Below are 23,655 nucleotides of genomic sequence, written 5' to 3'. Positions count from 1 at the left end.
ACTAGCTGAGTGTAACCAGGTCTGGGGCCATGACCCAGCCTGTGGATACAGCTGGTGAAATCTTTGATTATTTTCATTCACTGGTCATCTTTACCTATTTGTCTCCTCCCCAGAAATTACCTATGACTATTTTCCCATAGCCCCACAACTATAGCTAAGAGTCAAGAGTTTAGCAAAATGCCGTGAAGGAAGACTGAGTAGAGACACAGAGAAAAAGAGCAGAGGCGGGAGAGAAGGGGAACATGGAAGTCCAGATACAAGGTCAGGGCTGACCCACTGGTGCAGAAGACATCAGAAGGGCAAGGCCTGGCTACAGGGGGCCCAGGCCCTACGACCCAGCCCCACAGCTCTTTGCAGCCAGGCCTCCGAAAGGAATGCCAGCTAGCAGAAATCAGACTTTCAGAAGCCATAATTAATGGTCATTTTCATATCCACAGGAATAGGTTTTCATCAGTGAGGGAGCCCCTGGTCATAGGGGAGCTTTTGCCCATAGGGAGAGGACCAGCACGGGCACAGCTGCAACGCCGCGGAGAGCAGCAGCCGGGGCCCACCGGAAGGAAACAGATTCCATTTTAAGCTCCTTCCCAATGATTACAAACAGACCTGGCCAGTTATCTCAGGCTAATGAGGCCAAGGTCACAGCTCTGACCGCCACGTGCTTCTTGCAAAAGAAAACTCGGCTTCACATCCACATACTAACTCTGAATTCTGGCGGTTAACTGGTGGGCCAGCCTAGACACGTGTCCCCCTAACCCTGCCAGCCATCTGACCAAAACATACCTTTGGGGTCCAGGACAACCAAGAGGGGGCTGCCAATGGGCCTATTTCCCAGGGGCACCTTTCATGAATCCCTTCTTTCCTTCACTCACTCATTCGCTCATTCAACAAACCTAATCAGGCCCAGTGTTGGGCACAAAGTAAGACATGCTTCTGCTGACAACTTTGACCATGATTCCTAATTTGGGGGCAGGGCCACAGGACTCCAGGGTCCTGAGGATCATCCCAGGCTCTCTCCTCTTGTCTGCAGACAGCTCATAAAGTCAAGGGCAAAGCGGCTGGTGAAGCAACCTCACACAAAGCCACCATTCAGTCCTCATCACCCTCCGCCAAAACCCAAGTGTCCTGCTGGGTTTTCTCCAAGCCCAGAGAACCAGGGCTGTTGAAGTCCCAGAACACGGAGGACTAGTCTTGGTTTTGCGGCCTGAGCCATCAAGCCCAATTCTCTCACCCAGGGGGAGCCAGAGAAGACCAGGAGCAGGCCGCCTGGCCTTGTGGGCCACATGTCACAGCCCTGCAGCATCCATAGACACCCACGTCTTCTCCTGGAGAAGCTCAGACCACTTCCTGCTGCCAGCCCTGCCAGCTCTCTCTCCCAGCACATCTCTTAGGCCCACAGCCTGGCGGCCTGACACCAGTGGCAGCCAGACTGGAGGAGAGGCCGAGAACAGCTGGGAAATCATCATCTGGGCTCCAAAGACCAAACAAAAACCAAAAACACCTAAAACAAAAAACTTTAGTTTTCTTAGAAAAAACTGTAGGCTACATACAAGTACCATCTTTGCAGTATGATTTCCATATGCATAAAGTTAAAATCTGTGTCGTTTCATGGGTCTCATGTGCCTGTTACATTTTGAAAGAACCGCAGCCTCTAAGGAAATCACTCCTTTTTCGAAAACAAAATTTACTAACGGCTTGGGAGCACAGGGTCCAAGGAATACTTAAGTGTGCCCAGGCAAACTTGTGGGCAGACGTGCTTAAGAGGCTACTGTTCGGTCCTGTCCTCACTGGAAAGAAAAACAAAACATGAAAACAAAAACTCCTGGTCGGGCCAAATATTCTGGTGAACCAGGAGGTGGAGGGATAAAGAGAAACAACTGGTTTTTACTTTTTGGTTGAGCTGGGGCTTTGGGGGTGTGAGAAAACAGTGTTGTGCATTGACCGGTGGGCTGGATCCCTCTCATGTGAAGAAAAAAGACAAACGGTTGAAAGGAAAGTCATGGTGACACGTCCTGAGGTGCCCTCGGGACACATGGGAGAAGCTAGGCAGGGAGCAAGGCAAACACTAACCTGTGTCTCAGAAAGAGACGCACCTCTGAAGGAAGGGACGCCAGAAGCATCCCTTTACATCGTGAAACACGGCTCCATTTTGAGCAGTAAATTACACTCTTGTATTGTTTCAGAGATCAAGCTATTTAATAACACATTTAACCCTGATTAGCCGTAGTTGCAGGAAGATTCTCCTTTATTCTGAAAACAATCCATGGGAGAGGAGGAACCCACCTTCGAAGGCCTCCCTCGTTGCCCATGACCTGAGCGCCATCTAGTGGCCATATAAACATCTTCCTCACATTCCCATTAAAACCTTCACAGTGACCCTGAAAAGATCCAGGCCAACATCACCATCAGAAATGAAGACTGAGGGACGCCTGGGTGGCTCAGTTGGTTAGGCAGCTGCCTTCGGCTCGGGTCATGATCCCAGCGTCCTGGGATCAAGTCCCACATAGGGCTCCTTGCTCCGCAGGGAGCCTGCTTCTCCCTCTGACTCTGCCTTCCACTTTGTCTGCCTGTGCTTGCTCTCACTCTCTCTCTCTTACAAATAAATAAATAAAATCTTTAAAAAAAAAAAAAAAAAAAGAAAGAAATGAAGACTGATGGGGAGACAGGGATCTAAATTCTCCCTCCAGCAGCTGGTGGCAGGCACAGCCGTAGCCTCTTGAAACAGTAGCCATCGGACAACAGTCAGAAGGTCATTTTGTGCTTCTACCATAGCAGTCTGGCCTTGGATTCTAAGGGTGGGGGACAGCACCAATGGGAAAACTGGAGAAGATTCCTTCCATACCAGGAGTTTTTATCTGCAAGGGGTCCAGAATGCCCCATCTCCCATCCCATCCTCATGACGCACTGCCCTCCACGTCAAATTTTCCTATCTGTCCATCCAAAATAGCCATTCTCACAAATGATCGGAACAGCGCCAGAGACGGGAAACTGCATCCTTCCTGGGATGATTGTTCCCATTTGGGAGGGGGAGAAGCAGGGGCAGGAGGGGCCTTCCCAGCAGGGCCCTGGGGAAGGCAATTTTTGTGTATTTCGCCAATTAAAAGTATCAACAATGAAGTTAGAATGGCAGAGAGCAGCTAGATATTAAAGCTGTATAAGGACACCTGGGATTCCACTGTCTGATTCTGTATTTTCAGGTGTGTTTGAATTTTCTATAATTAAAAGTGGGGGGGGGGGTAATATTTCAGAGAACCTAGAAGAAGGGATTGCTCAGTTTCAGGAGCACTAGGTGGAATCTTCTAGAAACTGGGCACATTCACCTATGCTCCAGGTATAGATTTGTCACGATGGATGGACAGAGAACACTGCACCCATCTGTAGAAAGACACCAACACTGACCAGGGCTTGCTAGAGAGTGAATAAAGGAGAAAGGAAGAGTCACAGAGTACCCGTCCAGATGGGGAAACAGCATCTGTAAGGTTCCAGAGAACATTTACCCGAAAGTCTCAGGAAATGATGTGAAATTCTCAACAGAGTGCAAGAAGAAGTCGCTTTTATGGAACAAAGCAAAACTTCTGGGAGAGAACAGACCAAAAAGAAAATGGAAATATCAAAGGAATGACAGAGGGAAAAGAAGGCGGGACAAGAAACTAAAAATGTAATGGCCAATTTTAAACCACATGGAAAGCAGTCAGGAGAACTGGTACAGGGAAAAATAAAATCAGATTAGTGATGCAGAAAGCCAATAATAATGATACTACACAGCAAACATTACTTTACTTTAGGGTTTCATGTATACCAGACACTCTAAGAATGTTACATTTATAATCTCACTGGATCTTTACAACAACCTTATGAGACCAGGACTAGTGAAAGAGGAGTGACTCACTCAGCTACAAAGAAACAGAACTGGGACCCAAGCTGCCTGCTTCCAGAGATCCTGCTCTGATCCCTACCCGACCCTGCCTTCAGCTGTTCATGTTCTCATGTTAGAATAAATTATTCTAACTCAACTCAAAGAATTCAGCATGTCTCAGACAAGATTCAATGAAAAGAGTCCTGCCCCTGGATACATCAAAGTAATTTAACCATAAGAAAAAAGATGCATTTCTACAAGCAGCATCTAGTTAGATAAAAGTATACCACCAACAAAAAAAAATCTGCTCTTCGAAAGTGCACTTACAGAAATTCAAAAGAATAAATATTTAAATGTAAAAATAAATAAATAAAAAGAGAGTTCAATATAACCTTGGGGTTTGCTGAAGGCCAAAAGCGTGATCTATGAGGCAGAAACCAAATAAGCACAAGATGTTAATTAGGGGGCGCCTGGGTGGCTCAGTGGGTTAAAGCCTCTGCCTTCTGCTCAGGTCATGATCCCAGGTCCTGGGATCAAGCCCCACATCGTGCGGGCTCTCTGCTCCGCGGGGAGCCTGCTTCCTCCTCTCTCTCTCTGCCTGCCTCTCTGCCTACTTGTGATCTCTGTCTGTCAAATAAATAAATAAAATCTTTAAAAAAAAAAAAAGATGTTAATTAGAAAATCTTTTAAAAAACAACAAAATAAGTTGAAGAGAGTTAAAGATGAGAGTAAAAAGATAAGAGAAAATAAAATTATAAAAGAAAAAATCAAAAACTGAAGAAAAAATATTAGAACTGATAAATAAATCCAAATTCTTTGGAAAGTCCAACAAAGAGTGTGTGTGTCTGTGTGTCTGTGTACATGTGCGTGCGCATGCACACACATTCATGTGATGGGGCTGGGAGGGGGGAGGCTTGTAACAAGGCTAATCAAGAAAAAAAGAAAACTCAAACACATATCATTAAAAATAAGAAAGGGGACAATACGGGGCGCCTGGGTGGCTCAGAGGGTTAAAGCCTCTGCCTTCAGCTCAGGTCATGATCCCAGGATCCTTGGATCGAGTCCCACATTGGGCTCTCAGCTCAGCAGGGAGCCTGCTTCCTCCTCTCTCTCTGCCTGACTCTGCCTACTTGTGATCTCTGTCAAATAAATAAATAAAATCTTTAAAAAAAAATAAAAATAAATAAAAATAAATTTTAAAAAAGGGGGACAATACCACAGGTAGAAAGAACTGTTTAAATTATAAAAGAGGGCTCTCTACAACAACTATGCAAATAAATTAGAGGACCTCAGCATAGTAAATACACTTATAGGAAGATATAAATTATCAAAATTGACTATCATAAAAGTAACAAACTAAAAATAACAGTGATCACAGGAGAAATTGAAAAGTTTTTAAAGAGCTAGTGCTATACCAACTCAAAAAGGGCACCCAGCCCATCTGGTTTTATGGGTGAATTCTTTCAAACCCTCAAAAGACTATATTTTTATGTTATATAAACTGCTCCAGATGTTAGAAAAGACTTTAAGTCTTTCCAATTAATTTCACAGAGCCAGCATTAACCAGATACCAAAACCCAAGAAATAGCAAGCAGACATACCAATTAAAGGCAATAGAAAATCAAGAAACAGGCCCAAGAACACATTTAGGAATTTAGCAGGGCATAAAGGTGGCGTTTCAAAATATAGGCAAAAGATTATTCAATATACACTGTTGGTATTACCAAAGAACAATTGTGGAAAAAAATAATGTTAGATCCTTGCCTTATTGGCTAAGGAAAAGGTTAACAGATTTGGCTACATAAAAATTGTAAATTTCCATGCATCTAATCCTACTAAATGGTAAAATAAAACAGACAAGAATTATTTACTACTTATACGACAGGCAGATAGTTAATATCCACACATATACAGAACCCTTACAAAATAATGAGGAAAAGACAAACATACCATCAGAAATATGGACAAGACAATGAACAGGCAATTTATAATAGAATAAATATAAAGTATATAAATATATATAATATGTAAATATAAATTAATTATTAAATTATGTTTAAATTTTTATTCATCAACTTTATTGGCTACTGATGAAATGAAAATTAAGGCAACAATAAAATTCACCCACCAAATTTACAAAGTTCTTTTTTAATATTATTTTACCCTGTGTTGGTGAAGATACAGCAAAAGAAGCCCATGTGAGTGACCAAAGTGGACATTAGTCCAGTCTTTTTGAAGGGCAATTTTGATATTTACAAATCACTTTAAAATGTACAAATCCTTTCATACAGCAATTCCACTTCTAGGTAATCATTCAAAAAAATCACAACTTGCATAAAGATTCAGCTACAAAAATATTCAATAAAATTTAGTTCTTTTTAATGTAGAAAAATTAGAAAGCACCTGAGTATTCATCATTAACTAGTGAATGTGGACTATGGTATACCCACACAACAGAACATGTGTATTCATTTAAAATGATATTGTAAAAGAATATTTAATAACATGAGTAAAACATCTCTGTTGTATTGCCAAGTGACAAAAAGCAATTTTCAAAACAATTGTTTCAAAATACGCTTTATTGCACATACATGTGTATGTGTACATATATATACACACACATGAAAAAAACCCAGAATATTAATAATTAGCTCTTGTCTGGGGGGTAAGCAGATGAGGAATTCTATGGGTAAGTTTCATACTCTTCTTCGTTATCTTCAAAATTTTACTAAATGATCATGGCCTACTTTTTAACTGGCCAATAAAAGCTATTTCAATATAGAAGCTGCTGGAGCACAATTGGCCATCCTAGAACCTGGCACAGGGCACAGCTCCAGCCACCGAAGTTATCTTCGGGACTGAATGATCCTCTCTGCACCAGTCAGCAGGGTATCCCACCAGCCAAGGTGTAGAGAATCCCAAATAGCTGTAAGCCTGTTCAAACTGGCCACAGCCCTTCTTCATGGAAAATGGGCTGCGAAGGCCTTATAATTAATATTCCCTTTTCTGCACTCTCAAAACTAGAGCTACTAGGCAGGTAGGGGTGAGTCAGGGGAGAGCGTAGGGGACCAGAGGACAGAACAAAGTAGGGGGGCACTTACCTTCTATTTCTCCTCCAGGGGCAGAGATTTTCGACATACTCAGGTAGATGGTAGCCACGATGTCATTGTGGGTGAGGCGGTCCCTAGAATAAGGGGGCAGAAGGGGCCTGAACACAGTGGGGCGACTGCAGGCCACAGCCCACTCTGGGAATAGAGGGCCCTGGTTATCCGTCTTTAGGGGTGTCTGTCTTCACACTGGGTATGTTACTGAGGCCTAGTAATCCTAGAGAAGAAGAGACTGGAAAGAAAGCACTGCCCAAGACTCCTCTGGAGGGAACTAGTCCATCTGGCCGACCACAGCATCCCAGCAGCCAACCAACACTGGGCTGCCAGCCTGAATGTCTGGGGAGACATCTGCAGGTTGAAAGGAAAGAGGCCAGAGGCAGGAGCCAGGGCGAGGGAGCAGGAGGCTGCTCAGAGAGCCAGACCCCCAGACCCATGGAGAGCCAAGTTCCAGAACCTCAAGAAATACCCAGACCAGGAGAAAACCAGGCGACAGGGAAGAAACTATCTCCAAGGCCACGGTCTTAAATGAGCTTACATTAGCTACTCCACAATTACACCTTATATCTCACTTTGTGTGGACGAAACAATTTTAACCTCTTTTATCTCAAAGGACTCTCTCAGGAGCCTGGAGGAATGGCTATTTTTATTCCCCTTTCCATTCCTCAGATGAGCAAGTTGAGGCTCAGAAATGGAAGGTCCTAGCCCACAGTCAGCCTGGAGGAGGGGCAGAGCCAGAACTGAAACCCTGAAGTCCTGACTCCTGGTCCAGTTCTCCTGCTATGGCCCATGCTGCTCCAGTCTACAACAGGGGCGCCTGTCCCTATCCGGCTTCCCAGGAGGAAGACTTCTCCCCTCCCCAACCAGCATAGCAGACTGTGCGTAGGAGTTTGAACAGACCGGCTATCATTGATAAGCCCATTAGCCAACAATATCCATGCAGCCTCTTCCTCCATGTTCCACACCTGCCCCCTTGACAATAATATATAGAATAGCTGGCATTTATTGAGCACCTACGGAAAGCCCAGTGGTGTGTTAATATTGTCACATGAATTAGCTCCAACCCTCCCTTGGCCTATGAGGCAGGCCCTACCATTAGCCCCAGTTTCGAACGATGAGACAGAGGTTGCCAAGATGGCAAAACCAGGGTTTGAGCCAGATATGCCTGACACGGGAACCAGAGCTTTGATTGCAGCGGCCCGCTGCTTCCTGTTGGGCTAGAGCAAGAGTTCTCAATCCAGTGATTTCAACCCCGAGGGACGTCTGGCAATGTCTGGAGACAGTTTTAGAGCTGGGCATTGGGGGGAGGGCAGTAGAGAGAAGCCACCATTGCTACTAAACATCCTACAATGCACAGGACAGTCTCCCCCAGCAAAGAATTTTCTGGCCCAAAATGTCATAGTGCTAAGTTGAGAAACACCAGACTGGGCCAGACCCATCTCCTTCCTTGAAATTTCCCTGGGTCCGTCTTCCTCCTGTGAGTACCTTGGTCACAGGCCCGCTTCCGGCGACTACACACCCAAGCCCTGTTGTGAAAGACACACTTGGGCAAGATGTCTTTATTTTCCTCTTCAATCTGATACCGATTAGATGCCTGATCTCTGCTACTCCCTCCCTTCCTCTCTGAACTTCCCAGGGCGGTGATTAAGCCGATTTTAAAGTGTTGCATCCGGGCAGGGACTAACGAGAAGAGTGCATGCATTGTCATCAGAGATCTTCAACCATTTTCCAGATGAATGATGTTAATAAGCTCTGGAAAGTAAAAATTTCCTTAAACACTCACAGTGAGCTCATCAACGCCCGCTAAGTGGCAACTGACGGCATCGGGAAACTGCCTTCACAACCTACCCCTGGGAAAGAGCGGCAGGAAGAGGCATCTCACCTCTCGTCTTACCTGAACCTGGTGAGAAAAGCAAGAAAATGGGAGGAGAGAGATTCTGTTTTCATGGGGGGTGGGAGTAGCTTTTTGAGTTTCTGTTCTTTAACCAAAAAAGCAACTATTAAAGAACTGAAGGGAAGATTAAGTTACAGGGAAAAGGCCATGTGGACCACATCGTTATTTCCAGGATTCAGGTAATAACAAAAGTTTATCTGCGTTTTCGGGGGGCGGGGGGCCGGGGGAGAGAGGAGCACTTTTCTGGGTAGGAACTTGCAGCAGCAGAACGCTTTTTTGGCCAAGAGCTGGGCTTTGGGGCTTGGGGGTTGCTTTTGGAAAATACAGCAAGTCTGAAAATAGACTCACAATAAAAATGCCACTTCAACCCAAACCAGAGATGCAACCACCAGATTCCGTAATGTGTTTGGATCGTACAGTGTGCTGATGCCTCTGACACAGCTCACACGGCCCCGGGCAAGGCCCGGCCGCCACACATACAAGATACCGCACCCACATGCACGAGCGCATGCGCACCCAGGAGTCCACGCGCGCAGACCCACAGACACGCCGACAGCCAATCAGCCCCCATCACGCGGCGCACTCAGGTGCGCGCATGCGCCGTGAGCAGAGAGGCCGAGGTGGGTCCGGGGATGGAGAGCTCAGCTCTCCCCCCCAACCCTCACCCCCGACCGCTGGCCGGTGGAACATACCTGCGGTCAGGGCCCTCCTGGCTGCTGCTTTCCTCTCTAATTCCCACAAGCTGTTTTCTCTCGGCCTGGGGAACTGGCACACACTTTAATGGCTCTGTGGCCTGGGGGTTTTCCCTGGTCTCTCATTACCCTCCTGGCTGGGGGTGCCATGGCCGGAGACCAAAGGAGAACACGCTGGGAACCGCACGGCTAAGACTTTTTGGGGGCAGAGAAAGGACAACTCTCTTTTTGGAAAGCCTGATGTATGGAAAGCCCTAGAGCTCATGCGTGGGAGCCCTAACAGCCCTCCAGGTGTGAGAGAGATCACACACCTTAACACAGCACGGGCTTTGGGAACAGAAGGCTTGGGTTCGATCCGGCCTCAGCTGCTTCTAGTTGTCCCCTCACATAGATCACTCACTTATCTATAAAGTAGCCAGGAGTCAAGCTGTCATGCATGTGAAACACTTGCGGGGCTCGGGGCCTGGCACACAGTAGTTGCTCAGCAAGTGTTACAGCACTTTTCTAAGATGTCCATGTGGCTCTTGTCCTCACCTGTCCAGAGGCCCCAAACCATTCCATGCTAGCAACCCATGGGAGGTGGGGTGGGGGTCACAGCCCATCCTCCCAAAAGCTCTGCTCTTTCCAGCTTCCTTGCCTTTGCTTATGATCCTCTCCTCACTGGAGTGCCCTCACCCTGGACTTATCAAAACCCCACCTTCTCCAGGAAGCCTTCCTGGCACCCCCTGCCCTAAGGTATCTCAGGTACTTGCTGGCTGCCCTGCTGTGCCTTGGAGCCTAGCTGTTGAGTAAGCTTCCCAAGAACAGCCCACACCGTCTCCTTCTCTGGCCTCCCAGAAGAGGAAACTCCCTCACCTGAAACAGATTCTCCCACTTCATGCTCTGAACTGAGGGGAACTGATGGACCCAGTGACCCCTGAAGATAACCGACTCCAAGACTCAGCACTCACCAATCCATGACACGAATTCTCATTTTTTCACACATGGAGGGAAACTGAAGAGAGAAGAGAGAGGTGTTGGGGTGGAGTCCTTGCAAAGGAGGGGAAGTCCAGGATAAATGGCAGGATACTGGGGAGGCCGGGAGCCCAGGGGATCCCAGAATGGCCCCGAGGGGGCAAGGCTCACCATGGCAGGCAGCGTGATGCTCTGGTTCCACTGAGGGTTGGCTGTCTTCTCCAGGATCTTGCTGCACAGCTGGAAGACACAGAGGACGGGTGGGTGAAGCTCTGCGGGGCCTATGGACTCCCTCGGGGACCACCTCATCAGCCAGGGGCTGTTCTCTGTCATGTTGACCACCCTTCAAGCTGGGCAGAAGAGCCTGGGGGCCTTGAAGGCTCAGACACAGGGGATTGCAGAGAAAAAGTTCAATGGTAAATCAGACCCAGAGCTGGAGGGCATGGGATGTGGTAGCAAGGGAGTGTGGGGGGCATGGAGAGGGATTGCCTGAATTCCAAAGCACTTCTACCCTTATCTCCTACCTCTGGCTGGAGGTACCAGCCAGAGGTAGGAGGTGGAGGTACCTCCACTCCCCCACCTCCCATAAGGCCATGACACTATTGTGTGGGCCCTGAATCCAGACTGGCTTTCCCAGGGGTCCTACAGCCTGAGGCACTAACCTCTACCAGTCAGCCCAGACCACCTGCCCCTTTGGAAGAATGTGAGCCCTAGAAGATTAAAGATGGGGAGGAGAAGGGGAGAGGGTAGCCGGAGGGCCAAGGTTTGGGGGCCAGCCACCAGCATCTGAGAATAAGAGAATTCAGCAAACATACAAATCCCATCAGCCACAGTCTGCCTTAGATTAGCCCTGCTCTTAAGACTGGACTTTCCACAATCAAGAAACCCAGCAGAGGTGGAAACTAGATCCAAACCAGTGGCTTCTGTCCCCACCTGTGCTTGGAATCCCGGGGGGGGGGGGGGAGTGCAGCATGGAGGGGCATACCCCTTAGCCAGCTCCAGGGCATCTCGCACTCCCCACAGGGACAGCAGGTAAAGACTCTATTTCAGATACACAGATGATGGGTTCGCTGTCCTGCAGCCTTTTTCAGAGCATTTGCTATGGGCCCTGCACTGTGCTCAGCGGTTCTGTGCATTATCTCATTTAATGAGCATCTGATCAGCGGCTCCAGTTCCTCCATGAAAGGAGGGTGCAGCCTCCATGGGGGGCCAGGACTTTGTCTCCATTCAGTCCACCCAGTGCCAGCCCCTGTCCCCATCCTCCCCACCTCCCTGCGAAAAGAGCCCCGGCAAAGCCTGGGAGCAAGGATGCATGCCAAAATTTGCTCCTCATGCCAGCAAAGAAAGGAGTAAGGACAGAAGAGAGGGACAATGGGCAGAAAGTGAATGAAAATTCAAAGGCTTGAAGGCACATAAAAAGACGCTCAACCGCCCTCATAAGAAAAGAAACACAAATAAAACCAAAAAACCGTTTCTCACCCATCACATTTATAAAATTCTCTAAAATCTGACAGCCCTCTACTGGCAAGGCTAGGGGGAAAGTACACGCTCATATTTTGCTGGTGGGAGAAAATAAAAGAGCTCAACGCTCCAAACAGCAACTGACCACTATCTCTCCAAACTGCAAAGGCAAAAACCCATTGACTTACCAGGTCCACCTCTAGAAATTTATCCTGCAGTACCACTTGCCTCTGTGCAGAATGACCTGTGACGAGGTTATTCACAGCCATGTGGCTTGAACTACCAAGGATATGGAACAACCCATGGGTCCAAGAGAGGCCAGATTAAATGAATGGTGGTCCTTCCCCACAACGCAGATCTAATCATCACAAGGGAAAACACATTTTTTTCTTCCCTTTTTTTGTATCTACGTGAGATGATGAATGTTAACTAAACTTAAAATCACTTTGCAATCTGTAAGTCAAGTCATCATACTGTATTTTGAAATTTATTTCAAAGGCTGTTCAATAACCTGAGAAAATACGGGCTTCTAAAAACGGTTTACCAAACTGAGGAGATAGAGTTAATTCTTGTTACTGACTGTAGTTACCCATTCTATAAATCACCAAAAACACTGAATTCGTGAATATTAAACCATTGCTCCGGGGGAATTTCAGGGTTAGGTTCCTACCAACCTCTGTCACATTTTTGTTAACTAATCAATATGTAACCTTGTTTCACATGTGTTACCGTTCAAAGATACCTTATTTAATATATACTGTGATTTGTTAACACTAAACACACGGTCAGCCTGTAATTCATGCTTGAAGGAAGCTTATCTAACGTATTTTCTCCTGAGGCACGTCCCAGCCCTTTTGCCCATGAGAACCCCAGACAGCCCTTTGGCACACACAAGGGAGCACATTTTAAGCAGCAAAATCACATAAAAAGCACCAGCATGTGAACAACATGATGCCAGGTAGACCAAGAAAAGGGCACTTCTTTACAGGATGACAACTGAAACGAAAAGGCAGACTCACGTTGTTCGTGAGTCTCGGTGGCAACACACATCAGCCATTCCACACCAGGCGCAAATGATCATGAAGCACCATTCATGTAAGTTTCAGGATTACAAATAAATTTTAGTGAGTGGGTAAATTTGCAAATATGGAATCCACACATAATGACAACCAATTTATTCTGAATCTAACTTTTTTTCCACCAGGGGAGAGGAGAGGGCTGGGAATGAAAGCAGTAGAGAGAAAAACATACTACAAAAAATACACACAAATGTTAACAGTGGTTATCTCCACAGTAATGTGGGGTACAGAAATGTGTTTTTTTTTTCATTTTCCTTTATTTTCTATGATTATTTACAATTTTTTTAATAATCGATTGGTTTTCTTCTTGCATTCAGAAAAAAAGTTGTTTCAAAGTCTCCCACCCTATGCCCAAGTACCTCTCCTTTCCTTCTCACCAAGAAGAGTGTGTGTGTGTGTGTGTGTGTGTGTGTGTGTGTGTGTGTGTGTGTAAAATCTGGTATGGTTCACATCTTGGATAATAGTGCCACCAAGTGTCCATGGGAGGAAGTGCAATGAGGGTCACGCTGGGGTGGGTAGGCACACAGAAGACAAAACCCCAGGACTGCAGATTAGGTTGTAATGAGAAAAAGTGACACACGGGCTGGCGGAGGGAGAGGGACAAGCAGAAGGAGACAGACAGTAAGGGTAGCTGGAGGAGAGAGAGGCTGACACAAATATCTGGGGACCACCAGGGAAGTCCAACAGGCTAAAGCTTTCAGAAGGGAGGGGCTCAGCTTCCTCTGTCACAATAAACCCCTTCCTTCCTTCTAGGGGCAAAATAAGGGTGTGTAGCTTCTTTCAGAAGCCCAGTCACCAGCTTTTTAGAGTCCCTTGCCTTGCTCAGGTTCCCCTAGCTCATCACCTCCTACAGACATTTGCATCTACCTAGAAAAGCCCCCAGGGCCAGCCAAGGACATCTCAGAACAAAAAGACCTTGAGAGATCAAGGTGCCTTCGATGACCCAGGAGCAGCCAGGTGCCCTGGAGCTCTGAGACTTGGCCCCCAGAAAGCCATTAAATTTGAAGGCAGGTCTGGTTTGGTTCTCCCCACCATTAAAGCACCCTACCATTTTGGGGAATGTGAAATAAAAAAATAAAAACAATCTTGAGACATGACTTTCCCTACCTGTCAAATTGGGAAATTAATCCCAGTCTTTAGAGGAAGTGTCCCACAAGCCTGTCCAGCCACATCTTCCCACTTCCTTCTCGCCTTCCTTCCTTGTGTTGCAATCCCTCCTGAGGCTTGATACAGGGCATCAGACCCTGATCCCAGGTCCAAACTAACACTGCACTTAGGTGAAGACCTGCGCTTGGGCGAGGACCCACAGTGAGCATTTACACCTCAGTGTGAAAGAGTTTAAGATCTGAGTTACCCCTCCCACATACATTTTCACTGAGACCCTGAGTTAGGCTCGGGAGAGGGGAACCAGCTCAGAGAGACCCCCAATGGCCAACTTCAGGACAGATCATACATCCAACACAGGAATGATTGATTTTAACCCACTGAATTAATAAAAAGTATTGAGTTCCATAATAATACTCAAAGGCACTAAGGGGGAGGAAAGCTCTTCATTCCAGAAAAACACCAACTTATAAAGAGGGAAGGAATGATAATGAGAAAATTACCACTTTGCAACCCCAAGTAAATGACTTATTCGGGCAAGGAGGTCAATGGCTGCATAGACCATTAGGTAAGACGTTGCTGAGAAAAGGATATAAACCTGGTGCCAAGACATCACCCACAGATGACTTGCAAAGTACAAAAGGGAGCATGTATTTTGACAAGAGAGAGATCCGGAATCACCGTCTTAAGCAAATGATCAGATAGTCATCACCAGTGATGGGACAACCTCATACTGCTTCTTGTCATGATGCAACACGGTGCACCCAACATCGTTACGACACATTCTTGCTGAAATACTGAATCTGAAACAAATCTAATCCTGAGAACTGATTTCCAGTTTATAGGAAATGCAGGGGCCAGAGAAAGCACCGGAAACAACACCGGAGGGAAACAATCTGACAAATCCAGAACATGGACAAGTGGCCTGGGCTCTTCAAAAAGTCAAGGGGTGAGAACAATGGTTGGGGTAGGTGGGGAAGGTCAGGAGGGGTAGTTACAGAAGAGACTGTAGAGGCCTAAGGACCAAATGCAGAGCATGAATTCTAGCTGGGTCTTAGATCAGCACAAAATGAAGCCAGCTCCAAAGGACATTTTGGGGTTAATCAGAGAAAATTTATATGAGCCAGAATCTGCTAATATTAGGGAATGACTGTTCCATCTCGTAGGTGTGATCATGTTACTGTAGTTACAAAGAATTTTCTTCTTCTCAGGATCCCTGCTGAAGCCTTTAGGAATAAAGTCTGCAACTAGGTTTCAAATGATTCAGCCAGGAAAAAAAAAAAAAAAAAAAAAAAAGTATTTATATATAGAAAGCAAATGCAACAAAATGTTAGCAGTTGCTTCATCTAAGTGTAGGTCATACAGAGCACAGGGTGTTCATCCAAACACTCTTCTAACTTTTCTTGATGTTTTAAAATATTCAAAATGAAGATTCAGGAGGAAAATGCCTATCACCTATATAAAGGAGAAAAACTGGAAAGACAGGCACCAAAAATGAACATTATATGGTGAATTATGGGTCATTTTATTTACTTTTTTCTGTAATTTTCAAAGTGGCCTAGTAAACAGGTACGTCAGTAATAAAAGAAGAAAAGAAACAACAGGTAGGGAGTGAGTCTGGGCATCAGAGAGGACACCCCCCCCCCCCACCTCAGGGGCCCGCCTTTGTTGGTGGGATGGGCTGGCAGATGCCGGCTCCTTTTCAAAATGAATCTAAGAAAAGATTAAGTGAAAGGAAAATTGCAAAGTGCTCTAGGAATAGGAACCCACACCGCCTCCATCACTACATCACTACATCACTCCATCACTACCGTCAGCTTTTAGAGTTTAACGCAAATTTTTAAAACTTCTCTCCAGTTGTCCTATAACACCTGCGGGCTGTCTTCCCCCGCCCCACTTCTGCCTGGGGAGCAAATGGGGAACCGGCCTGGGACACCCATCCTCGGCCACCCAGCTCAGATTCTCAGCCAGTCTGCTCTGCCCTGTTCTGATTTTCCCATCAACCTCCAAGACATCTGACTCAACTCTCCCAGCCCTGCTTCTGCGGCAGGTGGATCTCTCCACAAGGTTGGCACAACCTCAGAGGGCCCTGCCCCCCACCCTTGCCAACTCCCTGCGGTCAGACACATCTCAGAGGCAGCCCCCTCGCAGGGGTTCTGGGCGCAGTGTGGGGAGGCAGTCTGCGCCCACCTGATCTGTCATTTTCCCCCACAATTTCTACCACAGTCTCTGCTTTGAGGTCATGGACTAAATAAGAACAGGTTCTTGCCCACAAGTCGGAGAAACAAATGCTAACAGCTACCGGAACGGAATGGAAAACTGGCTAAAAGAGGGCCTAGGGCACGGTGGGGCGCCGAGGACCGAACTAGTGCCAGGGGCCCGTGGGGGTAGGCAAGCTGGACACTGAAAGATGCTGGACTTTGTGGGGAAGGGGACAGGAAGGACACGGGCAAAGGCTAGAGGTGTGACCAATAAGGGAAAGAAGAGACAGGGCAGACAAGAGGACACAAGGCCACTGTGTGAGCTGTGCAGTTTGTTAGCACCAAGAGTGCGGGGAGGGAGCCCTTGTGGCTGAAACCCCACCCAACCCAGCTCTCCAAGCCCAGGCTGCAGAGCTGCGCGTTCCCGGCAGGGGGCGCCATTTTCTCACTCGCACAAACACCATTAAGAACGGACTTAGGCCAGGGAGATGTGGTCAGAAAGTTCAGCTGGGCAGGACCTGATCAGCCGGATTATACGGCTTGAACGTCATTGTACAGAGTCGTTTTAAGATAATTATTCTGGAGCCTTTTATGGGGAGAACCCAGAGAAGAGAATGAACGCAAGGCTGCTGTGTGGTCTTGGGAACAGAGGACAGTGGGCAGAGGGGAGGGAATGGCCTTGGGACATGTTTGAAATCCAAAAGGGTGGGGGAGGGGGATGTTTGTTGGAAGGATGCCAAAAAAGAGAGAAGAATCAAGGCAGGCCCACGTTCTCTGCCTTTGGTACCTGGGTAGGATGGAGGCTCCTGGGAGTGGGGCAGGTGGGGCAGATGAGTCTTCCACAGGGCCCAAGGGGCACCAAGGATGCACAAAGACCTGGGGAGGTCTGGGGCTGAAGAGGGTGTCAGAGTGAAACAGAGCTGTAGGAGTCCTCCGCAGAGGGGCAAAGCTGACGCCTGAAGCCTGGGAGAGCCTATGGGACAGGCAGGAGAGGCTGGGGAGGGCCTGCCTGCCTGGGGGGGGGGGGGGGGCTGGAAGGGGGCCCACAGGAGCCCCAGCAGCAGCCCTGCCTCTGGGCACAAAGGCCAGCTGCAAGGAAGAGAGGTGTGAGTCATCCCCAGGTCCCCCACGGAATGGACTTTCTCTGCTCAACTCCTGCCACAGCTTTTTTAAAATAATCATTATGCTTCTACCACTTTTTTTAAGCTCCCCCATCTTTACACCTTCTCTGGTTTCCATGCCAGTGCTTAATTTTCCCCCAAACACTCTTCTATCTATCTGCTACCTATCTGTCCTCCCCCTGTCCCTCACCCATGTGTCCATCCCAGATACTGAAGCAGACCAGAGAGCCAGGCCTGGATGAGTGTCTCCCCGTGTGCCCCCCAGTGAGCCCCCCGCCCAGGTGCACCTTCTGATAGGGCCGCACCAAGGGCTGCCTGTGTGCACCTCATGTCCTTTACTCTGCTCAGCACCATCCAGGGGGACCTCCAGCGGTCCCCTCCGGAGAGAATCCTCTTGCTTCCTCACTCCTTACCATTTTCCCCGCAAAGCTGACTTCCATGAAGGGATCCACCAAGTTCTTCTTGTTACTGTCAAAGCCGAAGATCTGCTTCACGTTGTCCATCACGGCGTCATCCACTGGGAAGAACACGCTGGTCAATGCCCGCCGACTATCCAACCTCCAAAACCTCACTTTCCAGCTACCTGTCTCCCAACAGTCTTGGGACTCTGAGAGAGAGATGCTCTGGCATCTGTGACAGCCTGGGGACTCCCAGAACAGCAGCCCCTGACCCTGCCCAAACAGCTTTGTTCACCAGCCCCTGCTCTCAAGGACTTTCTGAACAGATCCACCAGATGAAGCAACTGCCTTTAGCTCTGGTCATGATCGTGGGGTCCTGGAATCATGCCCCGAATTGGGCTCCCTGTTCAGCAGGGAGCCTGCTTCCTGCCTCTCACTCTCCCTGCTTGTGCTCCCTCCCTCTCTCTCTGTCAAATGAATAAATGCAATCATTTTTCAAAGAATTTTAATCTATGGTGCTCCAAACCAATATTTTACTGAATTAGTCATATTATGTATAAATGTATATACAGACAGACGGATAAGTGCCTATGTGTATTAATGGTTGGTATAGATATCTATGTGCATATGAAAGAGAGGAGGGACAGTTAGAGATTATACACCAGCTGCTGTCTACATGAATACAAAAGATAACAACAATTAGCAAATATTTATGTCTTATTTACCCACCTAGTTCATTTTATTTATATTTAAACAAGCTTGCAGAGAATCAAATATAAAGCACATTTACCTTGAAAAAAAGCAAACATTTCTATTCCCCCAGTCCCCTGTGGGAGCTCACCAACCTCCCTTCTGCATAGTTTCAAGCAACAAATTAAGAAGGTTATTAAGCATGTATCTTAATGCCCATTTACTTTCTTAAGGGTTTTCCCCATGATCTGGGTACCATTAAGCTTGTACAGAAGGAATGCATTTCTTTTATTGAGTCATTAGTCAAAGGATTGAGCAAACCCTCAAATAATTAGCTTTATAAAAGATTTATAAACAAGGACCTAAGTTGCAAACACTTTCACTGACTCTGCTATGGACAGAAACATTTGATTAGGCTAATAGATGCCTCAAAACAGGGGCTCACCCTTTAAAAACGACCCGTGTGTGAGCCTTACTCCAAACCCAGTCAGTGTGAAACACCGGAGGAGAGGTCCCACCGTCTTTAAAGGCCCTTTTAAAGGTCCCCCGGCAGTTCTAGCACGCAGTCTCCAGCAACACCCAAGACTTAGAATATTCAGCGTGATTCCCCCAGAATTTACTGAGCCTATGGGATGGGGCAGTGCAGGGCCAGTCGCTGGGAGAAACCAGGCATGGGTCACCCTGTCTCTCTTGGGAATGTGGCCACAGGGAGTGTGACCCACTGTCCCAGGATGGAGGGCCTGCAGCGCTGAAACTGGGACCATCCCAGGCAAACTGGGGTGATGGCTCACCAAGAGGACAGATGTTTTTCATTTGTGGAGACACTGAGGCCTTCTACGATCTACTGACTTTTTCCCCAGCCCAGGGGCTCTGCTCCCAATCTCAGTCTTGGGCCTCCAACCCAGGGAAGACGCCAGACTCACTCTGTGGTAAGTCCTCCGCTCTGAAGACCTTCAGGCAGAAGTGGGCTCCTCGAAGGGCCACACCAGTTGGCCTGAGCAGATTGTTTTCGATGTCCTCCTTGTCTTCAGAGGGGTCCTTTCTCTCCAGCTACAATGCAACCAAATGTGATGCCTTTAAAGAGTTCGTGAGTACAATATCTCCCCTTCTTCACCCAACACCCCCTAAATGATGCATTCTGAAGAAAGGTAGCTTTCGCCCTGCTATTAACGTGTGATCTCAGGCAGGATCCTTCCCCCTGAGACTCAACTCCCTGACCTGGACAGTGGAAAGAGTAACACTGACCTTGCAGACTGCTGGACAGATCAACTTCAATAATGTGTAAACACACATGACGGGCATTCAAGAATCTTGGTTTCTTGCCTGCTCCACCCATTCATAAGAGTGCAGAAGTGATGGGTCTAAGCTGGCCTGTCTGTCTTCAGTAACATGTGTTTATTCACTCGACAAGTGTTTAGTGTCAGTGAGTGATGACTGGGTTGTGCTGAAGGGGGAGGGATACAGCAGTGAACAAGGTAGACAGAGGTCCTGCCCCCACAGAGCTCACCATCTCACAGTGAAAGCCCACCTTTAAGCAAGCTCCTGTCCTGCCATTCCACTGGATGGAATACAGACCCAATGGTGGGAACTGCAGCAACCATATTGGACCATGAGATGGAAGCTGCATGATGAAGACAGCAGAGAGAAGACCAGGAGCCTGCATCTCTGGTCGTTGCAGGAGCACTGTGCCAGCTCTGGACTGCCTCTCCAGGCACTTATGAGGGACAGAAACACACTTCAATCTTCCTTAATGCCTATTATTCAGGGTATCTTTGTTACAGCAGCTGAACCTGCAAGGGCCCAGGGGAGATGTGAGGGGGCCATGACCTCAGACTCTGGTCTTGGAATGGGAGAGAGAAGTATGCTCGGAGGTGATCCTGCCAACAAGACTGACCAACCACGTGCATGTGGACTGACAGATGTGGGACTGAGGGTTGAGGAATGAAAAACCTCTAACTTGGGAGACTGAGTGGATGATGGTGCCATTTCCTAAGATGTCACCTAACACAAGATGGGAGTGGTCATGGGAAGTGAGCAGCAGATGAACACGAGTTTTCCTATGTTAAGTTAGAGGGGCCTAAGGGACATGTTTCTGTGGCTTTATTACTCAGCAACTGAAACTGAGTGTCTAGAGCTCCGAAGATCCAAGCTGGGTCAATATAGGAGCCTCCTGTGGACAGAGATGGGCTCCATGAAAGTGAGGGTCGAGGACACAGCAAAGAGGCAAGCAAGGGAACTTTAATGAGCCACTGAATTTGAAGGATCCATAAAACAAACAAACAAACAAACAGCAAGAATCAGGAAAAATCACCCATGCTAAGGGAGAAGAGAATTTGAATTAAGTCACGGGTTCTAGAATCAAAGGCTGTGGAGGAACAGAGAGGATTAATAGCAGAGAAGAGCCCCTGGAGGTTGGCAATGGGGACCTTCCAGGCTTCAGGGAAGGAAGACAGCAGGAATCCTCATGAAGAGGAGGAGGAATGAGCAGCTGGGAGAGGAGGAGAGAAGAGGTACCCCGCGGGCTCCCTGATGAAGTTGGTCATGCCTGGAAGCAAACTGCAAGCAACCTGGAGAAGAGCGGTGGGGAGAAATGAGAGAAGTGGGAGAGGGTGTTTGAAGGTAGGGAAATCCTGAGCCTGGTACAGGTCTAACGGCAGAAGAGAAGACACCAGGAAGAGCAGGGAGAACAAGATGGCGGAGGACTGGAGCACAGGGCAAAGGAGGCAGAAAGCTGGGGAAGTAAGAAAAGACAAATGAAGTCAGGAATGAGGACAGAAGGAGCTGCAGGCGTTTCTATTATTCACCACTGTGCAGCTCTGCCTCTCTCAGGAGGCAGAGAATGAGGCTTCGGAAAGAAAGCAGTCTGGAAATAGCACTGTGGCAAATGGGACAAGGAGTAAACCACACTCAAGTAAGAGAAGAGGTTGATAGCACCTATGTTCACCTAGCCAGCACCTCCAGGTGACTTCTGCCACTGAAACTCACCAAGGAGTGGTATAAACAGTGAGGGATGGTGGGGTCCTGAGGTGTGGCAGGAGACCCCTACTTTGGGGCCAGGAAGCATGTGGTGAGAGCTGTGGTGGAGGATGGCGTTCAGGCTGGGGGAGGGGAGAGCATGGCAGGAGGGCACTAATGGATTGTGAAAACCAGCAGAGGCTGGGGTGAGGAGGGGCTTCTGTAACGCCAGGGTGGAAGGACTGTCTTTCAGCAGGGGTGACAGAGTGGTGGAGAGAGGGATTTCTGAACTCAGGGTCTTTAAGGAAATAAAATCAGATGTCAGTGGCTCATCAGTGAGGATATGTCACACCTCAGGACAATGGCGAAGGTGAGAATCGGGAAGCAGGGACACCCCTGGACCAGCTCTGCCTATGGGGGGTGTAGGTGACAGCCTAGAGAGAGAGAAACAACCAGCAAAGCAGCCTGTAATTAAAGGAGGAGGCCGTGCTGAGGTTGGGAAGAGCCGCCGGCCGGAAGGCTGCAGTGGGAACACCGAAGCTGGCTGCTCCTCCCGTTCCAGAACCCACGGAGAGTCGGAGCCGAAAGTAGGGGCTTCTGTCTGAGTTGATTTCAAAAGAAGTAGCTTCATCAGGAAAAAGCAAGGTTCCAATTCATAGGAAGAAGAGGAAGAAATGCTTTAGAGACGGGCGATAGACTCAGAGATGCCATGAGAAGGAACAAGACGGCATGATGTTTGGAAAGACATGCTACCGAAGGACAGGACAGGACTGCATGGGACAAAAGAGAGGGACAGGTCTCTTTAGGTGGGGCTTGCCCACTGGAGCTCCATCAGCCCCTGCACAGCACAGAACACTGCGCTCTCCATCCCCTAACCCCCTCCACTGTGACTTTCTGAGCCCTTGTCATCAGCCAACTCCTATTCCTGACTCTCACAGAACTTGCCCTCTGCCTCCTACCACTCTTCTCCCCTGGAGATCTGATTTCCCCACTCTTGCCTCTCCCTCTCCTCTTGGCCATCCCAGGCTGGGAAGAGAAGGCCACACCTTGCACTGGCACCCTGCCCCATCACTCCACCATGTCTTTTATCTGAGGACCCCATCACCCCATGTGCCACTCTCTCCCTTGGTTCTCACTGACACCATCCACCAAGCTGAGGACAGGTGCTCACCTTTCCTTCCTGACTTCAGCACCTGCCTCACCACTTGCCTATTTGATTTCCAATTCTCCCATAAGATAATCCGCATCAACGTGGTCAAGTCATTTGCCAACACGGTTCCCTTCCTCCACCAGAAGCTCCTTAGTCTCCCCTTCCCTTCTGCTGCTAGAGGTTGGTCACATCTGGAACCTCCAGCCACTCAGGGCCACTCCTCTAGCAAAACCTTGACCACTGAAACCCTTCTCTGAAGACAGCTTGCAACCTATCTGCCTCCTCCAATCTCCCACTCACACAGAGCAGAGCTCCCAACAGAGCTTGGCACACAGCAGGTGCTCAATAAATGTGCGCTCCCTCCCCCTCACCAGCTCTAAGCCTTGCACTCCTGCACCTTCCCTACCCAGCACCACCAGCCATGTCCCAATCTCCAAGCTACCTTGGCCCTGCGCTTTCCCTAGTCCTGCCATCCCCACATCAAACACATCAGGCTGTCTGCCCACCTACTTCCAGGTCTCTGAGTATAATGACATTCTGCAGAGCTAGGCGCTCTTGTGTCCTTCCATTTACCTGGAATTAACCCTTCCTCCCTCTCCCACGGCTACTCCCAACCTTCTTTCTTGCCAAACATAAAAAGATGCTGATACCTCTCCAGGTCTGCACACCTATCTCATTCTTCCCATCTCTAACTTGAACTTCACTTACTGGTGTGTAAAGATGATAATGGTATATTCTCGGGCGATAAAATTCAACTTGGAGTAGAGTATAGAGAATGATCTCACTTTTGAAAAAAAAAAAAATACAACAATTTGGTGGTTGTCGGGGGGTGGGGGAAAGGGGACTGGAGAAGGAGGACAATGTGTACAAACGTCCAGTTATCGGGTAAGTAAAAGTCATGAGGATATAATGCATAGCATGGAGACGCTAGTTAATAATTCTCTGTTGCACATTTGAAAGTTACTGAGAGAATAGATCCTGAAAGTTTGAAACTTCATA

The 23,655-nt window shown here is 47.9% G+C and overlaps 1 protein-coding gene across 23 annotated transcripts in view; it reads right to left on the bottom strand.

The window, feature by feature from the left end:
• Positions 1 to 23,655, bottom strand: part of DYSF (dysferlin) — a 204,044-nt gene that overhangs the window by 123,228 nt on the left and 57,161 nt on the right. For all 23 annotated transcript variants that reach the window (XM_059188015.1, XM_059188016.1, XM_059188024.1 and 20 more), the window contains 5 exons: positions 19,475 to 19,601; positions 17,877 to 17,980; positions 10,669 to 10,737; positions 10,494 to 10,537; positions 6,955 to 7,037 (listed from right to left, as the gene is read on the bottom strand). In XM_059188015.1, coding sequence (XP_059043998.1) covers positions 6,955 to 7,037; positions 10,494 to 10,537; positions 10,669 to 10,737; positions 17,877 to 17,980; positions 19,475 to 19,601 — 427 coding nt within the window. The remainder of the gene's footprint in view (positions 1 to 6,954; positions 7,038 to 10,493; positions 10,538 to 10,668; positions 10,738 to 17,876; positions 17,981 to 19,474; positions 19,602 to 23,655) is intronic.

The sequence above is a fragment of the Mustela lutreola genome, chromosome 9 (assembly GCF_030435805.1).
Source record: "Mustela lutreola isolate mMusLut2 chromosome 9, mMusLut2.pri, whole genome shotgun sequence".
NCBI classification, from domain to species: Eukaryota; Metazoa; Chordata; class Mammalia; order Carnivora; family Mustelidae; genus Mustela; species Mustela lutreola.
The sequence above is the reverse complement of the archived record's forward strand: the minus strand, read 5'-3'. Positions and strand labels throughout refer to the sequence as shown.